General features: G+C 34.0%; 1 protein-coding gene across 6 annotated transcripts in view; it reads left to right on the top strand.

Moving 5' to 3' along the window:
- Kmt2e (lysine methyltransferase 2E (inactive)) overlaps positions 1-18091 on the top strand; it is a 91115-nt gene that overhangs the window by 17791 nt on the left and 55233 nt on the right. For 4 of the 6 annotated variants that reach the window (XM_048786151.1, XM_048786153.1, XM_015488371.2 and 1 more), the window contains exon 2: positions 8776-8960. In XM_048786151.1, coding sequence (XP_048642108.1) covers positions 8890-8960 — 71 coding nt within the window. In that variant the 5' untranslated portion in view covers positions 8776-8889. Of the gene's footprint in view, positions 1-4694; positions 4768-5979; positions 6181-8775; positions 8961-18091 lie in introns of all 6 variants that reach the window. The other 2 variants (XM_048786150.1, XM_015488370.2) reach the window with 2 other exon arrangements.

Raw genomic sequence — 18091 nt, 5'->3', positions numbered from 1 at the left:
AAAAAAAAAAAAAAAGTGTTCATGTAGGACTTGGGCTATAACCCAGCAATAGGGCATTTGTCCAGGATGTGTGAGGCCCTGAGTATTGATCCCCAGCCCTGAGGGGAAATTGACTTATATAGATAATAATTACTTTTCTATAAATGGAAGAAATTTTATAACTCATTGAGCTGTATGGTGTTGTGCTTTGCAGTACTCACTTAATACTTTTGTACATGAGAATGAGATTTTAAGAAATTTGGGAAGGTGATTATTCTTTTTGCTTCTTTTACTGTTATAGGTGGGAGGTGATTATTCTTAAGTAAAAATTCTTTTCTGTATTTGTGTATTGAACAGTGCATTCTAAAGTTCCAGGACACATGGTGAGTAGAAAGCAGGCATAGATAACTTTTTAGGATGAAATGACTTGTGAGTCATTTCATCCTAAAAGTTATGAAGAATATAAACCAAGGTTAAGCTTAATTCTGAGGGGAAAAAAAAAAAAAATGACAGGGTTTCATAAGTTGCCCAGGCTGGCTCAAATTTGTGATCCTCCTGCTTCAGCCTCCCCAGTTTCTGGAATTAAGGTGTGTACCACTCACACACTTTTTTTTGTGTGTGTAAGAAATAGAAATCATACATATTTATACCTGGAAACCCAAACCTAATCAGATACTAACAATATCTGAGTTGCAATTTGCATAGAAGGTCACATTTGACTACTTTTTACTTTATAGTTCAGGGATCTCCAAAACTTTAGGAATAACAAATATTATTTTAAAATAATAGAGTGGGGAATTTAAAAACTGGATAAAATTTAAATTAATTTATTCTAAGTTGAGGGGGTTTGGAATGGAGAAGTATACAATAGTTGAGCTGGTTACAAAATTTGTGTTGAGAACAACCTCCCAAAAGCCTTTTTAGGCCGGGTGTAGTGGCACATGCCTGTAACCCCAGCGACTCAGGAGGTGGAGGCAGGAAGATCACAAGTGCAAGGGCAGCCTCAGCAACTTTGTGAGGTCCTAAGCATCTTAGGGAGACTCTGTCTCATAATAAAAAAAAACTGTGGGATGTAGTTCAGTGTTAAAGTGCCTCTGGGTTTGATCCTCAGTATCCACTACACCCACCCCCATCAAAATATTTTGTTATGTCTTATTCATACATGTATTTTTTTAAAAAAAATCAATAGACTTTATTTTTTAGAGCAGTCCTAGGTTCACAGCAAAATTGAACAGAAAGAACAATTCTCATGTGTGTCTACCCCAACTCAGGCACAGCATCTCTCTACATCAACATCTTTCATCAGTGTGGTACATTCGTTACATTTCATGAACCAGCACATCATTATCAAAGTCCATAATTTACATTAGGGTTCACTCTTTGTGTTCATGTATTATTTTAAAACACATATTTTAAACTTTTTAAAATTTAAAAAGTTGTTCTTGATTCTCTAGCTTACTTTGATTCACATCTCTAATGGGCTAATGATATAATAAATTGGATTGCTAGGTAAGCTATATGGAATTCCCCAAAGACCTGGCTGATTTGTCTCTGCTTTGGCTTTATAGGGATGGTTTTACTCATTGAGTAATCTGAGTGTTTTCCATTGGTTCTTTCTTTAAGATACTAATCTTAATCAGAGCCATTCTTGTTTTGGCAAAAATTCTATAAAAAGGACTTTGGGGGTCCAAATAGCCTATTTATGTTGCCATTTCTCTGTGTAAAGAATTTTAGTTTAAGGGGCTAGGGCTTGTGGCCTAGTGTCAGAGTGTTTGCCTAGCATGTGTGATGCACTGGGTTCGATCCTTAGTGCCCCATAAAAATAAACAAATAAGATGAAGGCATTCTGTCTGTCTATAGCTACAAAAAATTTAAAGATAAAGAATTTCACTTAAAATAATTGGAACTGTATGTTTGGAGTGTATAATAAAGTGGTGTGGCTGTTGGTTTTTTAAATGAAACTACTTGTAACATAGTCTCTAAATTTGTAGTACAATACAGAAGCATCCTTCTTTCCTGAAAAGAATGGGTTCTGGAATAGATGAGAATCTCATAGGAGCTTATTAAATTTTTATAATAGCCAGAAATTGTTCTCTAGCACTCATTTTTTTTGTTCGTTTGTTTGGGAGATACTGGGGACACTCATCCACTGAGCCACATCCCCAGCCCTATTTTGTATTTTATTTAGGGACAGGGTCTCAATGAGTTGCTTAGAACCTCACAATTGCCAAGGCTGGCTTTGAACTTGCGATCCTCCTGTCTAAGCATCCGAGGCTGCTGGAATTACAGCCGTGCACCACCATGCCCACTCCAGTACTCATTTATAAAGAGCTTTAAGTATTTAATTCCAGGAAATGTTACCTAATTATAACTACTGAGTGCCCCATACAAATCCTTAAACAATTCAGAAACATATTCTGTGGTTGTTCTCTACAGGTGAGGAAACTAAGCCTTAAGGAGAGTACATAACCATTATTAAATGGCATGACGTGAAAGCAAAAGCATTGCTACTCTGATATTGAGTTTAATAGTAATGGTTGGAATTGCACTAAATGGGATACAGTGAAACTCTAAAACTCTTACTCAGAAAATGTGCATTTGAACATTGAATTATGTGTATGTGTTTTAGTTTTTCAAGCAAATCACCAACAAAAACCATGACTAAAGACTGATATTTCTCAATAGAAAGATAGAATGTTATTTGCCTGAGGAGTATAGTGTAAGTTGAATTGGTGAAATCCTGTCTCTGAAAACTGTTTTGTGCATGTGTGTGTGTATTTGTTTATGTGTACTGGGGATTTAACCCAGGGGTACTTTACCACTGAGCCACATCCCTTGCTCTTTTTATTTTGAGACAGGGTCTTACTCAGTTGCTTAGGGCCACTCTAAACTGCTGAGGCTGGCCTTGAACTTGGGATCTTCAAGAGACAGGGTCTTATTGAATTGCTTAGCATCTCACTAAGTTGCTGAGGCTGCCTTTGAACTCCAGATCCTCTTGCCTCAGCCACCCGAGTGTGTTCTGCCTCGACTTTCAGGTCCCTTAATTCTTAAGAGTTACTTTCAGCTTTTTAGTGAGACGTGCTTATTTCTGAAAATAATGGGCAATTTTATCTTTATCCTTTGATTACATGCTTTGCACTTTTCCTGAAACATTTCATACTGATTTTAGACTTGGAGCCTGTACTTTTCCACTTTTCTGTTATTCTAATGCATTATGTGGAATGAATGTAAGTTTGCTAACTAGATCAGGTTTGGTAGAAGAATAAGATGAATTTTGTTCCATTTTGTTTAATGTACCAGAGTAAATGCAAACCAGTATTCTGGAGTGAGATATTTCTAGAATTAATTTTTCTTTTGGGGAGAAACAGCTGTCAGTTTTTCCCCTCTAAGTTTAAATGATAGGGTTTAAAAAAAAATTTTATCAGTCATGTGACAAATGTTAATTTCAGGCAAACTATAAGCTAACAGCAAACCACTTGAGTTCAAATCCTAATTTGACTATTTATTGACTATTAACATTGGACAATTTTATCCTCTCTGCCTCATCTATAAAATGAAGATAATAATTATACCTGTAACTTAGGCTTGTTGTGAGGATTAAGCATTATAAATACTTGGTATTTGTTCATTATTATAACCACTAGTTGGGGAGGTTTGAATATCAGATAAGAACTTGCAGAGTACTATCAGGTACTAAGATAAGCCCAGCTAGAGAAATACATACTCATTGTCTTATCAGGTATGTAATTTATAGCTTTTTAAAATCTTACATTTATTCTGTTGTTTTGATTATCAGAAATAATCTAATAGATTTGTGATTATAAGATGTAAACTATAAGATCATTGACACAGCCAACCTCCATATTTACTTGAAACAAAGAGCACTGAAATGACTTGCCTAAGATTTCATAGGTATTAACTTGGAATGGATCCGGTTTTTTTGGGGGGGGGGGGCGGCGGGGAGTGGATCTTGATTGAGCATTTTTTATTATGTATTAGCTACTATAAATAATAAAATATTAAATTGATGACCAAATTTAATTTCTGATTATAGGAAATCTTAGATACATGGTCCCTCACCATTTCTTTTCTAGTTTATTAATTTCCATTAGTAATTAGGCCAAAAATTCACCTATCTCTTAGTGGCATACATCCAATAAATATTAAATAGTCAATATTTATTGAACACGGTGTGAGGTCTTATAAAGAAAAGAAAGATAATGGATGACCCTTTCCTCAAAGAGATTGTTAGATTAGGCATTTTATTGTAATTTTAGGAAAAAAATTTTCCTCCCATTTTCATTATTTTTGTCCTTCGGGTGATCTTTTCAGTTTTCTTTTTTAGCATGGTCTTAAAAGCAGCTTCAGTCTTTAGCTTTTCAGATAGACTGTTTTCTGTCTGAAATTGCTTTTTCCATCTTTAATTGCTTTTTTTACCTTTTGTTTTTATTATTTTTATCATTGGCTTGTTAAGTTTTTTTAATATTGTATTTTTCCAGTATCTTCAGTTTGATTTGGTATTTAACTTAATTGTTGCCTCTGTTGTGTTTATGTTCATTTGTGTAAAGAGTTGAAGATTAAATATATCACTTTAGGAATTTGCTGCTATTTTTGTGTGAGTCCCTTTGGTTTTAGGTACCATGTTAATCAGAAGTACCTGGAATTCTGTGCCATTTAAAAATAGCTCAATGCTCCTATGTTCACTTGGTTTCTAGGTCTATTCTGGATAGCAGGTTTTGTGAAGACATTTATTCTTTCTTGGACCTCAGATTTCCCAGACATCTCATGGTATTTCCTTTTATATTATTTCATTAATGGCTGCCATTTATTCTTAGTATATTTTGTATATATCTTATTTGACAGTTGGATGAACAGTTTTTTTTATTCTTCACATATATCAAAGTTTGTGATAATTGTTTGGATTATTTTAATTTTCCCTCCTTATGCCTGTGTTATGAGCTCACTTTTTTCCTGCTTACTACATTGACTTTACCATTAAAAAATTTTTTTAAGAGTCAATTTTTTGTGTGTGGGAGGGCAGTATTGTTAATTGAACCCAGGACCTCCTGATGTTAGCAAGTGCCCCATCTGTAAGCTATATTTCCTGCCCCTTTTAAATTTTTATTTTGAGACAGGGTCTCTCTCTCTCTGGCCCACGCTAGCCTCAAGGTTGCAAACCTCCTACCTCAACCTCCCAAGTAGTTGGAATTACAAGCATGAACCTCTATAGGATTTTATTATCAACTAGATTTTTAAGCAATATGAGTTTTTTTTTTTTGGCAATAGTGCTTTTGATATTATTGGAAATAATGGAATATTTGCCATTTTATGGTCTCAGTAGATAGGACCTCTTCTGATCAGTTGTGAGTAGTTACTGGTATCCTTTTCTATTGGGTCAAACTCAGAGTGTAACGTTCTGTTTCAGATGTGATGATGTGTCTTTATCCTGAGGATGAGCATTTGTGTTTATAGAGAGATGAAGTTCTGGGGATGTCATCTATTTGTTTTTATAGCATTTGATATATAGATTGGCAGTTCATTTAGTTAGTGAGGCCAGAGGTGTGATTTGTCCTAGAAGCTATAATTCATTTTCCAATCCTTTGTAATGTTGTGTTCCAGGCACAATAAAGATTAGGGGGAGAGGCAAAAATAACACAGATAAAAGCCACTGTCCAAGTTGTAGCAAGTTCTTCACTGTTATCTAAAAACAGCTCAAAATAGTGCTTATTGAGGATTGTATATCTAAGAATGAAAACACCATTATATAGATACCCTAGTAAATCATTTTAGATTAAAAATATTATTGATTTACTTAAAAATACATAAGAACATGCTTTTTACTTTCTAGTTCCTACCTCTGGTAAACAAATGCACAACTGAATGTACATACACCTAAAAATACAGGACTTCTCATAAGTCTTATATAAAGATGAACAAGTTGAAGAAAACCTCTACCAACCAGATGCTATTAACAAGACTTTTTTTTTTTTTTAATTGCAGTTGGTACCTGTTATTAGGTCCAAGTCTTTAGCATCTTAAGGAAATACAGAATAATATAACGTCTGGATAGAACAAACTTGTAGTTTTATACATTGTTTGCATTTGTCACATAGAAATTTTATAATTTTATAGCCTTGTGCTAGTTAATAAATATGGGATTTATGAAGTAATTCTACTATGGTTATGGCGACAGAAAAGAAGGTAAGACATTTCCTTTTGTTCACTTTGCTTCGGTTATTTTGGGAAGAGACTTTTAATTTGTGGAGTGAAGATAAAAATATGGCAAGTAGGGCTGGGGATATAGCTCAGTTGGTAGAGTGCTTGCCTTGCATGCACAGGGCCCTGGGTTCAATCCCCAGCACCACCCCTCCCAAAAAAAAAAAAAAGGCAAGTAAAGAACCTTAATTATTTTACTTTCAAAAGCTATTAGAAGATTCTCTTTAAATGAGATCTACAGAGTGTTTCTAGTTACACGTTGTTTTGTTATGAAATAAGAATTCTTGTTAGGTGACTACAGGTTGAGTATCCCTTGTCTGAAGTGCTTGGGACTGGAAGTGTGATTTTGGGATATTTGCATTAACTTTACAAGTTGAGCATCCCCAGTCCAAAAGTCTGAAATCTGAATGAATGGATTTCAGAGTATTTTGAATTTCAAATTGGGGGTGTGCAAACTGTACTATATATCGATTGCTTAAATATATGTGAAACATTCTTTCTGCTTTACATTAATTTCATTTTTTTCATAGAAATTCTATAAGGGTAAATCCCCATTTTGTAAATATGGAACCTGGTACATAGTTGTGTTTTTTTGTTAAAAACGTGCTGGGGATTGAACCCAAGGTCTTGCAAATGCCAAGTAAGTGCTGCTGAGCTACCCTCCTATCTCTATTTATTGTATTTTGAAAAGGATTTCTCTAATGTGTCCAGGCTGACTTTGAACTTGGGATCCTCCTGTGTCAGCCTATGGAGTAGCTGGGATTACTGGAATGGGCCTCTGTGTCCAACTCTTGGGTTAAATAACCTGTCTAGCATCACACACATCTAGTAAATGATAGAGTCAGGCTCCAAAGTTACTGTTTTTAATTTTTAGGGGGTAATTACTAAGTGTTGTTTTTTTGTTAAAATTGTTTTATGTGTGTGTGGAGATTTTTGTTTTGTTCTGAGGTGGGGTCTTGCTGTTTCCCAAGCTGGTCTTAACTCCTGGGCATAAGCCATCCTCCTGCCTCAGCCTCCAGAATAACTGGAACTACTACATACATGTGCTATCGTGTCTAGCTTATTGTATATTTTTATACTATAATAATTTATAATCTAGTAGTGTTCTTCTGGTTACACATTGTTTAAAAGTAAAGACTGGTTTTCTTATAGAATTCAAACCATTTTTAACACCTCATTTTCCCATTTTGTTAATTTTTTTCCTCAGAAGGTCTGAACTTATAATTTATACCATGTGTGAAATAGAAATTGACCTTTACAGGTATTGTCAAGTTTAATTGTAAAAATTAAATATAAATGCAAGGACTGCTATTTGAAGAAATACTGTTGTTCTTTACTTCAGGTATAGCATTAACAGATAGGGACTATATTGACTGTTGTTTTCTAGTTTATGGAATTGTTGATTTTGTTCCCAAGTTGTATTATGTCATTATTGAAAAGCCTTTGAGTAGATATTTTAAAAACAACATATTTAGCAAGTGTTATAGAGTGAATTTAGATTAGGAAACTTGATGTTGAAACTGAATGTCTTTTAGTTACTGTCATAAGTTTGTTTAAAAGACACCAAGTTTATTAGTTTTCTCTACTAACTGGTATTAATTAGAGTTAGTAACTCTGTGCAGTTAATGACTCTAGAGAACCCTAGAGTTCTTTCTTGATATTCATAGATTTATATATTATGGAAAATAAATTGATTTTTATTTTAAATAGTTTTCTTTGTATACATGTATAAATAGTATAATAGCATTGATTCAAATTCTGGTATCATCTCAAACTGAGCAACCTTGGTTCAGTTATTTAGTCTTTTTTTTAATGTGTTCCTAGGTGGTAAAATGGATATACCTACCTCAGGACTGTGAGGCTTCAATAGACCATTCATGCAAAAGGGTTTAGTATGGTGCTTAGATAAGTTGTTAATATATTGTTAGATCACTCACTGAACCAAGAAGACTTGTTTTTGAATACTAATAAGTTCCAATTTTATCTTTTAAAATGAATAACATTTGTTGGCTGTTTACTGAACAATATCCCTTAGAATATGTCTTAGGTAATCTTTTTTTTTTTTTTCTTGTTTTGTTTTGGTACTAGGAATTGAACCCAGGGGTGCTCTACCACTTAGCTAAATCCCCAACTCTTTTTAAGAGAGAGAGTCTCACTGAGTTGCTGAAGCTGGCCTTGATTTTTCTATCCTCTTGCTTCAGCCCTCCAGAGTTGCTGGGATTACAGGCCTGCATCCCTGCATGTACCTGGCAGTAATCCTTCTTGTAGTATCCTAAATTCATTCCCTAAGGAAGATTATGATTTAGAAACTTGTTTTCTTTTGTTATTGTTTTGGGAACCTTGCACATGTTAAACATGGGCCCTGCCACTGAAATATACCCCCAGAAGCTTTTATTTTGATCATGATTACACAACTTAATTCCAGAAAAATAAATGAAATAGATACCTCACTGAGCATATTGCTATTTGAGATCTTAATAAAGAATGCTTTCTTTACCTGTTATTTACTATTATTATACAGTGTGATTGTAGCTAGTTAAGATAGTTCTTAACTGTTTTGTTCCCATTTCTTTTAAACAGGGTTTGTGGATGCACTTAGATGTTTGCAATGAGCACTGTGGCTGGCATGCCCCAGTGTTTTGGATACCAATGCATAGGACTCCATAGTAATCGAATTTACCAGAGGCGAACGTCATGAGCATAGTGATCCCATTGGGGGTTGATACAGCAGAAACGTCATACTTGGAAATGGCTGCAGGCTCAGAGTAAGTATTTAAGTCAAGGTATTTTTGGATTGAGAAGGGGAAAATATTTTATACAATCATTTTAGTACAACCAACCAGTGCTTAATCTGTATTTATATTTTTTGTCTTTTTGTATTTTTAGCTGAAATATCAGAAGCTTAAGGGCCAAAATTTCTTTAGCTAAGATTACTTCTGCTAATAACTTTTGAGCCAAAATGCTGTGTTTTTTAAAAATTATTTTTTGTCTTTTCCATTTACTGATTGTTAGCATCAAGCTTCAAGATAGATGGGTGTGGTGGCACATGCCTGTAATCCCAGCTACTCAGTAGGCTGAAGCAGGAGGATCACAAGTTCAAGGCCAGCCTGGGCAACTTAATGAGACCCTGTATCCAAATAAAAAACTTTAAAAGGGCTGGGAGTATAGCTCACTGGTAAAGTGTCCTTGGACTCAATCTTTAGTACTTCCACTCTTCCCCAAAAAGAAGATAATAGGTTGTTTTAATGTTAAGATTTTTTATTTATATATTGGAAAGTAATTTGGTTTTAAATTTTAATCTTTTTTTCACCTTGAGATATTGGGGATATAAACTCATGGCCTCACACAGTAGGCAAGCATTCTACCTCTGAGCTGTAACCCCAGCCATAAGTTTTATATTTTAATCCTAACTAACAATACATCGATATATTATGCTATCCATTTAAGTTTAGGATTTTCATTTTTTAAGAAGAAAGTTGAGTTGAAAAATAAACTTAAGTCATTTTTAAATAGAATAAAGGGAGTGTTTCCTGCTGGATTATTGTTTTGACAACTTTTGTTTTTATGGGCGCCATTTCTGAAGGATTCAATGAAAGATTCTTACCTTGCCTCTAGACTATTTGGAAATAGGTACTTGTCTGCATAGACGTAAATGTCTTTTTTGGTTTTGAGTGACTGCTACTTAAATACTAAGTTATTGCTATGAAAGTTGTTAAGTTCAAGTGAGTATTGAGCTGAGGGATGGAAAGATCAAATGTTTATTATCTAGTTGAATGTATAGATGTATCTTAATGGGACTGACTGCAGGATACTGGATAAAATGTAATTTAAATTTTAAAAAAAGGAAAAATTTTCTTTATTTTAGGACTCCAGAAATTGTCACATGGAACGCAAGAAAATAGACTTACTGTTCCTCCTTTTGCTGGCATTTCTAGTGGTCTAGAAGCATTTTGTTTTTACTACTCTGGTTCTGCCATTGGGAAAGACACATAGATGCTCTCTAGTACTTTTATGCTACACATTACATTTAACTGTATGATTATTATATGGTTTTTTTTTTTTTTTTAAATATTTATTTAGTTTTAGTTATCGGCGGACACAACATCTTTGTTTGTATGTGGTGCTGAGGATCGAACCCGGGCCGCACACATGCCAGGCGAGCACGCTACCGCTTGAGCCACATCCCCAGCCCTTATTATATGGTTTTTAAAAACCATTATAAATTACACAATTTAATTCCAATGAAAATAAATGAAATAGATTCTCTGTCTGCACTACATATAAGTTGCTTTTGGTTTTGGTTTTGGTAAATAAAAACATTCCCAAACAAGGCACTATTAGGAAAATTAACTGTCACTCATTCTGCCAAAATACGGATACTATGAAGGAAGGAAACCCAGAAGCAAGAATTGAGAGGCACCAGGTTGAAAGTATTAAATTTTAGTCTTTGTTTCTTTTTTTGTGGTGTTTTAATTTGCACTTTTAGGATTAAACACAAGGCCTTGTGCATTCTAGGCAAGCAGTACTTTACCACTGAATTAATATTGCCCAGTCCCTGGACTTTAAAAAAAAAAAAAACAAAAAAAAAAAACATAAAGTATCCAATAGATACATATCCAAATCTAATGAGTTATAGGCATTTGGGTAATAAAAATTATTTGCTCTCTAGAAATATTAACCTCTACATTCCTTATTTATTTATTTATTTATTTATTTATATAAATATATTTGTGTATAATTAGTCTAGTATACAGTGTGTGAGAGAGAGATCTTTGCTTTGTTCATGTGACTGGTATGTGTTTAAAAGGCAATTTACAGAAGCAATTTACAAAGCCTTGTGTTAATTATACAGTTACAAAGGAATGAATAACTTGCTGGAAGAGGGGTAAATAAATAGCTGCCTGTTTGCTTTGTTAAATGTATTCATAGGATACATATATAATTACAGGATAACTGTGACTTATATTATGGAGTCAAATCTTTAAATACTTCTGATTCAGGAAAAGTTTTTTTGTTTCTCGCAAAGGTGTATGTCCCTCAGACATAATTCAGAAGGCAAAGTGCCAAATTTTGTTATGGGACCAACCATCAGAATTTTTGTATTTTTAAATTCTCCTTTTTTATGTAAGACCTGTAAGCTCAGAAAGACCCTTAAGTCACATTTCCCCCTTTTCCATGAAAATATAAACTTTGGAAATGTTTTCATGATAAAATTTTATGTAACTAGCATATGGCGTTCTTTTTACTTCCAACATATCATGTTATATAAGATGGAAGAGCTTGTTGGGTGTGGTGGCACATGCTTGTAGTCCCAGGTACTCAGTACTTGGGAGGCCGAGGCAGGAGGATTACTTGAACCTAGGAATTTGAGGTGACCCTGGACTACATAGTGAGACCTTATCTACAAAAACAATCAAAAAACACTGAAAGCAAGAGATTGGGGAAAGGATGCATGGAATTCCCTTGTATGTTCCCTTTGTAACCTCTTTATGAATATATAATTATTTCAAAATAAAGTTTATTTAAAAAGGATTATTTTTTATTGTATTATGGGCGTATAGTTTTTATTGCATATTTTTAAAAAAGATTGTACTAATTAAATACAGTGTATCACTAATAAACTAATTTAAAATTTGGAAGGTACTCAATGTTTTTATATTGAATAAGTTAATGTATTGGATCAAAATTTATACTCACTTCTAAGGCTATGAAAGAAAACTTATTAGATCACTTATGCTCATCTGGTCTACCCTAGTAGACTAGTATTTTATGGGTAGAAAATTGAAAGTTTACTTCAAGATCTATGAAGAAAGGGTCTGCTAAATGCTAGTGTTTTAGTTTCTAATAACATTTATTTTGGGATAATTGTATCTCTAAAATAAAACTCATTTCCACCAGCTCCATTTTCTTTATTACATAATTGTTTTCCACTCATCAGTAAGTTTTGACAATTTCAATTTTGATTTCATTTTGTCTTCCTTGAGGATAGAGACCTTATATTTACTATTTATATTTAACCATTGCCTTGACTAGAGTTGGACCTTCCTAAACCCTTGAACTATAAAGAATAATTTTAAAGTACTTTTGGAATAACTGGTTACTAAGAATTGATAGACTGTGAATTAGGGATATCTGCTCTGTAAGAAGAATAAAATTTTGTTTCATGGCTTATATTTTTTCGTAAAGCAATTGTAAACTTTCCACAGTCCAATTTAACTAAAAGTGCTTTATTTAAAAATAACTTTATGCATAAAATCAAAAACCAATACATACATCTAGTGAATAAAAATGGAATTGAAACAAGCTACTTATATTGGAGACTCTTGTATAAAACCCAAAGAAATTGCCTTCTAGCTACTCTTGAATCTTAGCATAGTCATTTGTTCCTAGATTTGAAAAATACCCGTTACAGCATACAGGTTAACATGATAACTGACTGGTATAATTATTGGTACAATAAAAGAACATGGAAAAATAATATTAAAGGGAAAATGAGCAAAGGTATTAATATAATTTTGAAAAAACCTGGTTAACAAATTTTTTAAACCAGGAAACTATATCTGTGGAGTCCTTTGATTAGCTCCATGTCCATAAATGTAGGCTAATATTAGAAATAGACTTCTTGTTATGGCATAATTTTGAAAACTAACAAGTCAAGAGGAAGCACAGTTTGGATCATCATTTATAAGCACCTACTATGTAAAAAGTGTTTTGCTAGAGACTAGGGGTTAAAAAAGTGAAGTTTAAAATTTTATCCCTATTCCTAAGGAAATTATAATCAATTGGAAAGTCAAAACTCTTAAAACCAGAGAGTTTAGAAATGTAATATGAGTCACATATGTAATTAAAATTTTCTAGTTGCCATATTAAATGTTTTTAAAGAGATGAGATCAATGTTGTTATGTATTTTACTTAAGTGAATATACCTAAAGCATTATCTTAGCATATTATCAGGATAAAATATGGAGATATTTTATGTCCTTTTTTCACACTTAGTCCTTGAAATCCTGTTTATGTGTTACACTTCCACACCTATCTGTTCCAACTAGTCACATTTCAAGTAATCATTAGACTATGTATATAGTGACTACTGTATTGAATAAAGCAACTCTGAGACTAAATAACAAGGTAGAAGGATGTCAGAGGAGAAAAGAACAGGTTTGTTACGAAAGTTGTGAAAGTGAGGCATAACAGGCTCTTTCTGAACAAGAAGGATAAGGATATAAATTAGCTGTTGTCATTTTCATTTTATAGATTGAGGAAACTGAGATCATGGCAGATAAGCAGCAGAAGCAGAACTTAATGATGTGTTGAATTTAGTTTTTTTCTATTGTAGCACTTTTGGTAATATTATTTCAAAGAACTACTTTGATTTGACATATAGTAGTAGCTTCAGGTCTAGCAGGAATATATGACTGCATACAACAAATGTAATCCCCAGGTCTTTGCTCTAAGAGTAAGGAATTGTGAAAGTATAGAGCCTAGAACCCATTATTACTTGATGAATAGGAAAGTTGAGCCAGAAGCTGTTTATTAGAATTATGTGTTTTTAATCACAATAGAACTTCTTCTTTTACTTTTTACCTCTTCTGCTCTAGCATTTCAATTCTAAATTAGTTACACCCCCTCCCCCACCTACTCCCGACCTCACACACATAAAGGAAACTCTTCCGGAGCTGGAAAGTAAAATGGGAAAAAAATCCAATCCTTCTTGGCATTGGAAGCTTGAATTATTGTTACCAAGTTTCCTTAGTACCATTAGAAATCATTATATAATTATGTTTTTTGGATAAAGTAAACAGATTAATAGATGTTACATGTAAGTAGAAATGAATTATTTGGAGGAAGACTCCTTATACTATGCCTGGGGATTGAGAGGACCAAATAGAGATATCTAGATTCTTTCACTTTTGTTCTGTCATGAACATGCTAGTGAGCCCTTAAGACACTTAATTATTCTAGACTTGGGTATCTTCATTTGAAGGAAGAGGTTGGGATTGAAGTATTGATATGACATTTTTTGGAGTAAAAAACTCCACATTTCTGAGAATCAACACATTTTTTTACCTCATATTTTGCTATAGTATATGATATTGTCATGTCATTGTCACTAGAGCAACCTACTGTCAGAATTCATTAATTTGTTGGTGTTTGAGTACTTTTAGTACTCAAAGATGATAAAATGTATTATGTATATTGAAATGTTCTCAGTATCTTTTTATTTGTCTGTTTTCACTAGTGTTTTTTTGTTTGTGTTAGAGACTGACCCCCGTCTTCGGGCATGCTAGGCAAGTGCTTTACCACTGAACTGAATCCTTAGCCGTAGTGCTTAGCTTTTTGCTTATTATTTCTTTACCTTTAATCACCATCAAGAAACTAAAAGTGGATATTAATTTGCTTAGATCTTTATTTGGAAGTGCTTTCATTTAAATGTGGCTTTAATATTTAAAAGCCCTGTTTTAAAATTCTTTTCTAACATAGAATACTAGAATCCTTGGGAAGTTGAAGCAGGAGGATTGTAAGTTTGAGGCCAGTCTGGGCAACTTAGTCTGTCTCAAAAAACTAAAAAGGCCTGGGAATGTAGCTCAGGGTGGAGCCCTACTGGGTTCATCCTCAGTACTGACAGGAGCTAGGGACAACTGTTCTTAGAATGATGCTGAGTTTTTCATGTGTTTTATATTAATCAAAAGCAGATTTTTCTTATAGTTTTTTCAGTTGAATCCATACGACCGTCTATAATGTGGTGTTAAGAAGCTCTCCAACTTTGAGCAAATTTTTTTTTTTTTTTTAAATATAGGATCTCCTAATTATCCCAGCAAAAAAGTCAGGCAGGCTTTATTCCCATTTTAGGAAGCAATACCACTCAACACTCAAGGAGATTAACAGACCTACCCATGACCACAAAATTAATAAAATGGAGGCTTAAGTTTGAACCCAGGGTTGCATGGCTCCAGATCCGTGCTACCACGTAAGACAGGAGAGCCAGTTTTTCTTAATAGAAGAGTTAAAGTAAAATGCCACATGTTTGATAAACTGAGACAAATTTTCATACCAAACCTGCTTCCCATTTTAGAATTTCTTATAATTTTAATGTCTATTTTTAAATAGTAGAATGTCAGAGGGATGAAAGAAATGGACAGATTTTGGTTACAGATTGGTAGAAGCTATTGAGAACTTATGGAGACCTTCTATACAGCATATAGGACAATTAGTACACTCTATCCATTAGTGATACCCAGTGTGTGTGATTGAAAGTTTTAATATTAAGGGGGAGAATTAGAGGTTTTACCTAAAACACTGGTTTGAACTTTTCATCAGAATTTACCTATATTTTAAAGGCCTATAAGGAGGAAATTAAATTTTTGTTGAAGTAGAAGAAAATCATAAAAATTCATTATCTGGGGATTTAGAGGTTATTCAGTTAATTTCCTAAACTGTTGGCTTTTTTTGTTTTTTCTAATTGCTTCTCAGTTTAATGATTGGCTTTTTTTTCCTCTTAGATTTTCAATTCACCTAATTTTTAAAAATGTCTATGCTAAGAATATATAATGTGGCTTGGATGATAATTTGTGAGATCTTTAAAAGAATGAGGACATTTTATTATAAACAAAGAATTTAGATTTGTAGAGTGGTTTGGGAAAATGTGGAGACATCACATAGATTACTGCAAACAGAAAGGTGGTAGTTCTTCAAAGTTTTTGATGTTAATTTAGAACTATAACATTTCAAAATAGCTCGTTTTCAAGAATATTACATTAAAAATTTTACTTTTGATGACCAAATGTGTTCTCCGTATTTGTAATTTTAGTGAAGTAATGAAAATTAAGGTGGTATAAATTCAAAATTATCAGAATTTGAACTCTGTAACTCTAAGGCTTAGTATCATTTTGTTATACAGGCTACTTAATTAAGTCACTAGAACACAGGCATAAATATCACTGTAGAAAATTTCACAGGAATAGTTGGGCAGTACAGTTTGATGGGGAAAAGTGCTAGTTTGATGGGGAAAAGTGCTAGATCTCTTTAAGAGATCTGGGCTTGCACGTTCACTTTTCTATTAAAATATCTTGTTACTTAGAATTAAGAATTCATTTTACAAATGTGAAAATTGAAACCAGAGTGGTTATGTGGCATGTCACAAGGAAACACAGTGACTTTCGTGGTAGGATTAGGGCTTGAATCTCAAATGTGTGGCTCTTAGTCATCTCCTGATCTGTAAAACCAAAAGTTGGACAGCATGATCTTTAACATGCCTCCTAGGATAGTACCTGAATGTTACTTTGGATCAGAAGAGACCCTATTACCCTGAGCAATTCCTATCCCACTTCCTCCATGAATAGCTTCAAGGTGGCGTTGTTTGGGAATGGTGGCCTCCACCACCAGTTTTAGTCCAGGACAATGCTACTCTTAGTCTCTAATATTTCAGAGAGAAAGGAAACCACACCCTGAAACTCCCTTAAGGCCAGATGCAAACTAGTACCTGTTGTAATTATTTAAGGCTTAGCAACAGCATTTTACCAGGCCACAAACACCACCTTAAAGGGTCAGGAGTAGGTCCTGTCTGGCTAGTTTGGATTAAATCTTGACCCTCTCTGTTTTATCTGTGCCTCTCATTTCTGTAATTGTTTTCAGATAACTTGAATAATCCTTGCATCGTCCTCTTTTGGGGATGGTACTAGGGATTAAACCCATGGGTTCTGTTACCACTGAGCTGCATCCCCAGCCCTTTTTATTTTCAGACAGGATCTCAATAAGTTGCTGAAGCTGGTCTTGAATTTGTGATACTCCTGCCTCAGCTTCCCTCCCTAGTTACTGGGATCATAGGTGTGCGCCACTGTACTGGCTGGCTCTTCCTTTATTCTCTGACCTCTTGCATACAATTGTGTTTTCACATAATATGTATTTTTTTTAGGCATTGTATTGTTTATTTTTATTTATTTATTTATTTATTTTGTGTGTGTGTGTGTGTGTGTGTTTGGCGCAGGGCCTTGCACATGATAAGCACATGCTTTACTACTATTACACCTGCAGCCCTGTATTGCCTAGTCTTGCAGCAAGATTTGATACTATTAACTTTCTAGGGCTGGGGGTGTGGGTCAGTGATAGAGTGGTTGCTTAGCATGAGTGAAGCCCTGGGTTCGATTCTCAGCACCACATATAAGTAAGTAAAATAAAGATCCATTGACAACTAAAAAAAATTAAAATAAAAACTTTCTATACCTTTGGAATTAGTGAAAATATTCTTTTTTTTCTTTGATTGTGGAAGATATATATATGTATAATATTTACCTTGTTTTTTTTTTTTTTTTTTTTTTTCCCCCTGTAGTGCTAGGGATTGAACCCAGGGTCTTGTGCATGCTAGGCAAGCACTCTACCAACTGAGCTATATCCCCAGCCCTTGTTATTAATTTTTTTAAAATTTTTATTATTGGTTATTCAAAACATTACATAATTCTTGACATATTATATTTCATACATTTGATTCAAGTGGGTTATGAACTCCCATTTTTACCCCGTATACAGATTGCAGAATCACATCGGTTACACATCCACTGTTTTACATATTGCCATACTAGTGTCTGATGTGTTCTGCTGCCTTGTTATTCATTTTTAAGTGTCAGTTCTGTGGCATTAAATTACATTCACAATGTTGTATAGCCTCCCAGTTGTTTTTACACTTGAATCCCCCTAAAAAGAACCTTTTTGTTCATTAAATAGTACCTCCTTCCCTCTACCTTCAGCACTTTGTAGCCTCTTCTGATTTCGTTTTTCTCTTTGCCTATTCTGGGTCTCTCTTATAAATAGAACCATAAAATATTTATTCTTGGGGCTGGGGATGTGGCTCAGTGGTAGAGTGCTCTCCTAGTGCATGCAGGGCACTGGGTTCAATCCTCAG

The sequence above is a fragment of the Marmota marmota genome, unplaced genomic scaffold, assembly GCF_001458135.2.
Source record: "Marmota marmota marmota unplaced genomic scaffold, marMar, whole genome shotgun sequence".
NCBI lineage: Eukaryota > Metazoa > Chordata > Mammalia > Rodentia > Sciuridae > Marmota > Marmota marmota.
This window is presented reverse-complemented; position numbering and strand designations above follow the sequence as displayed.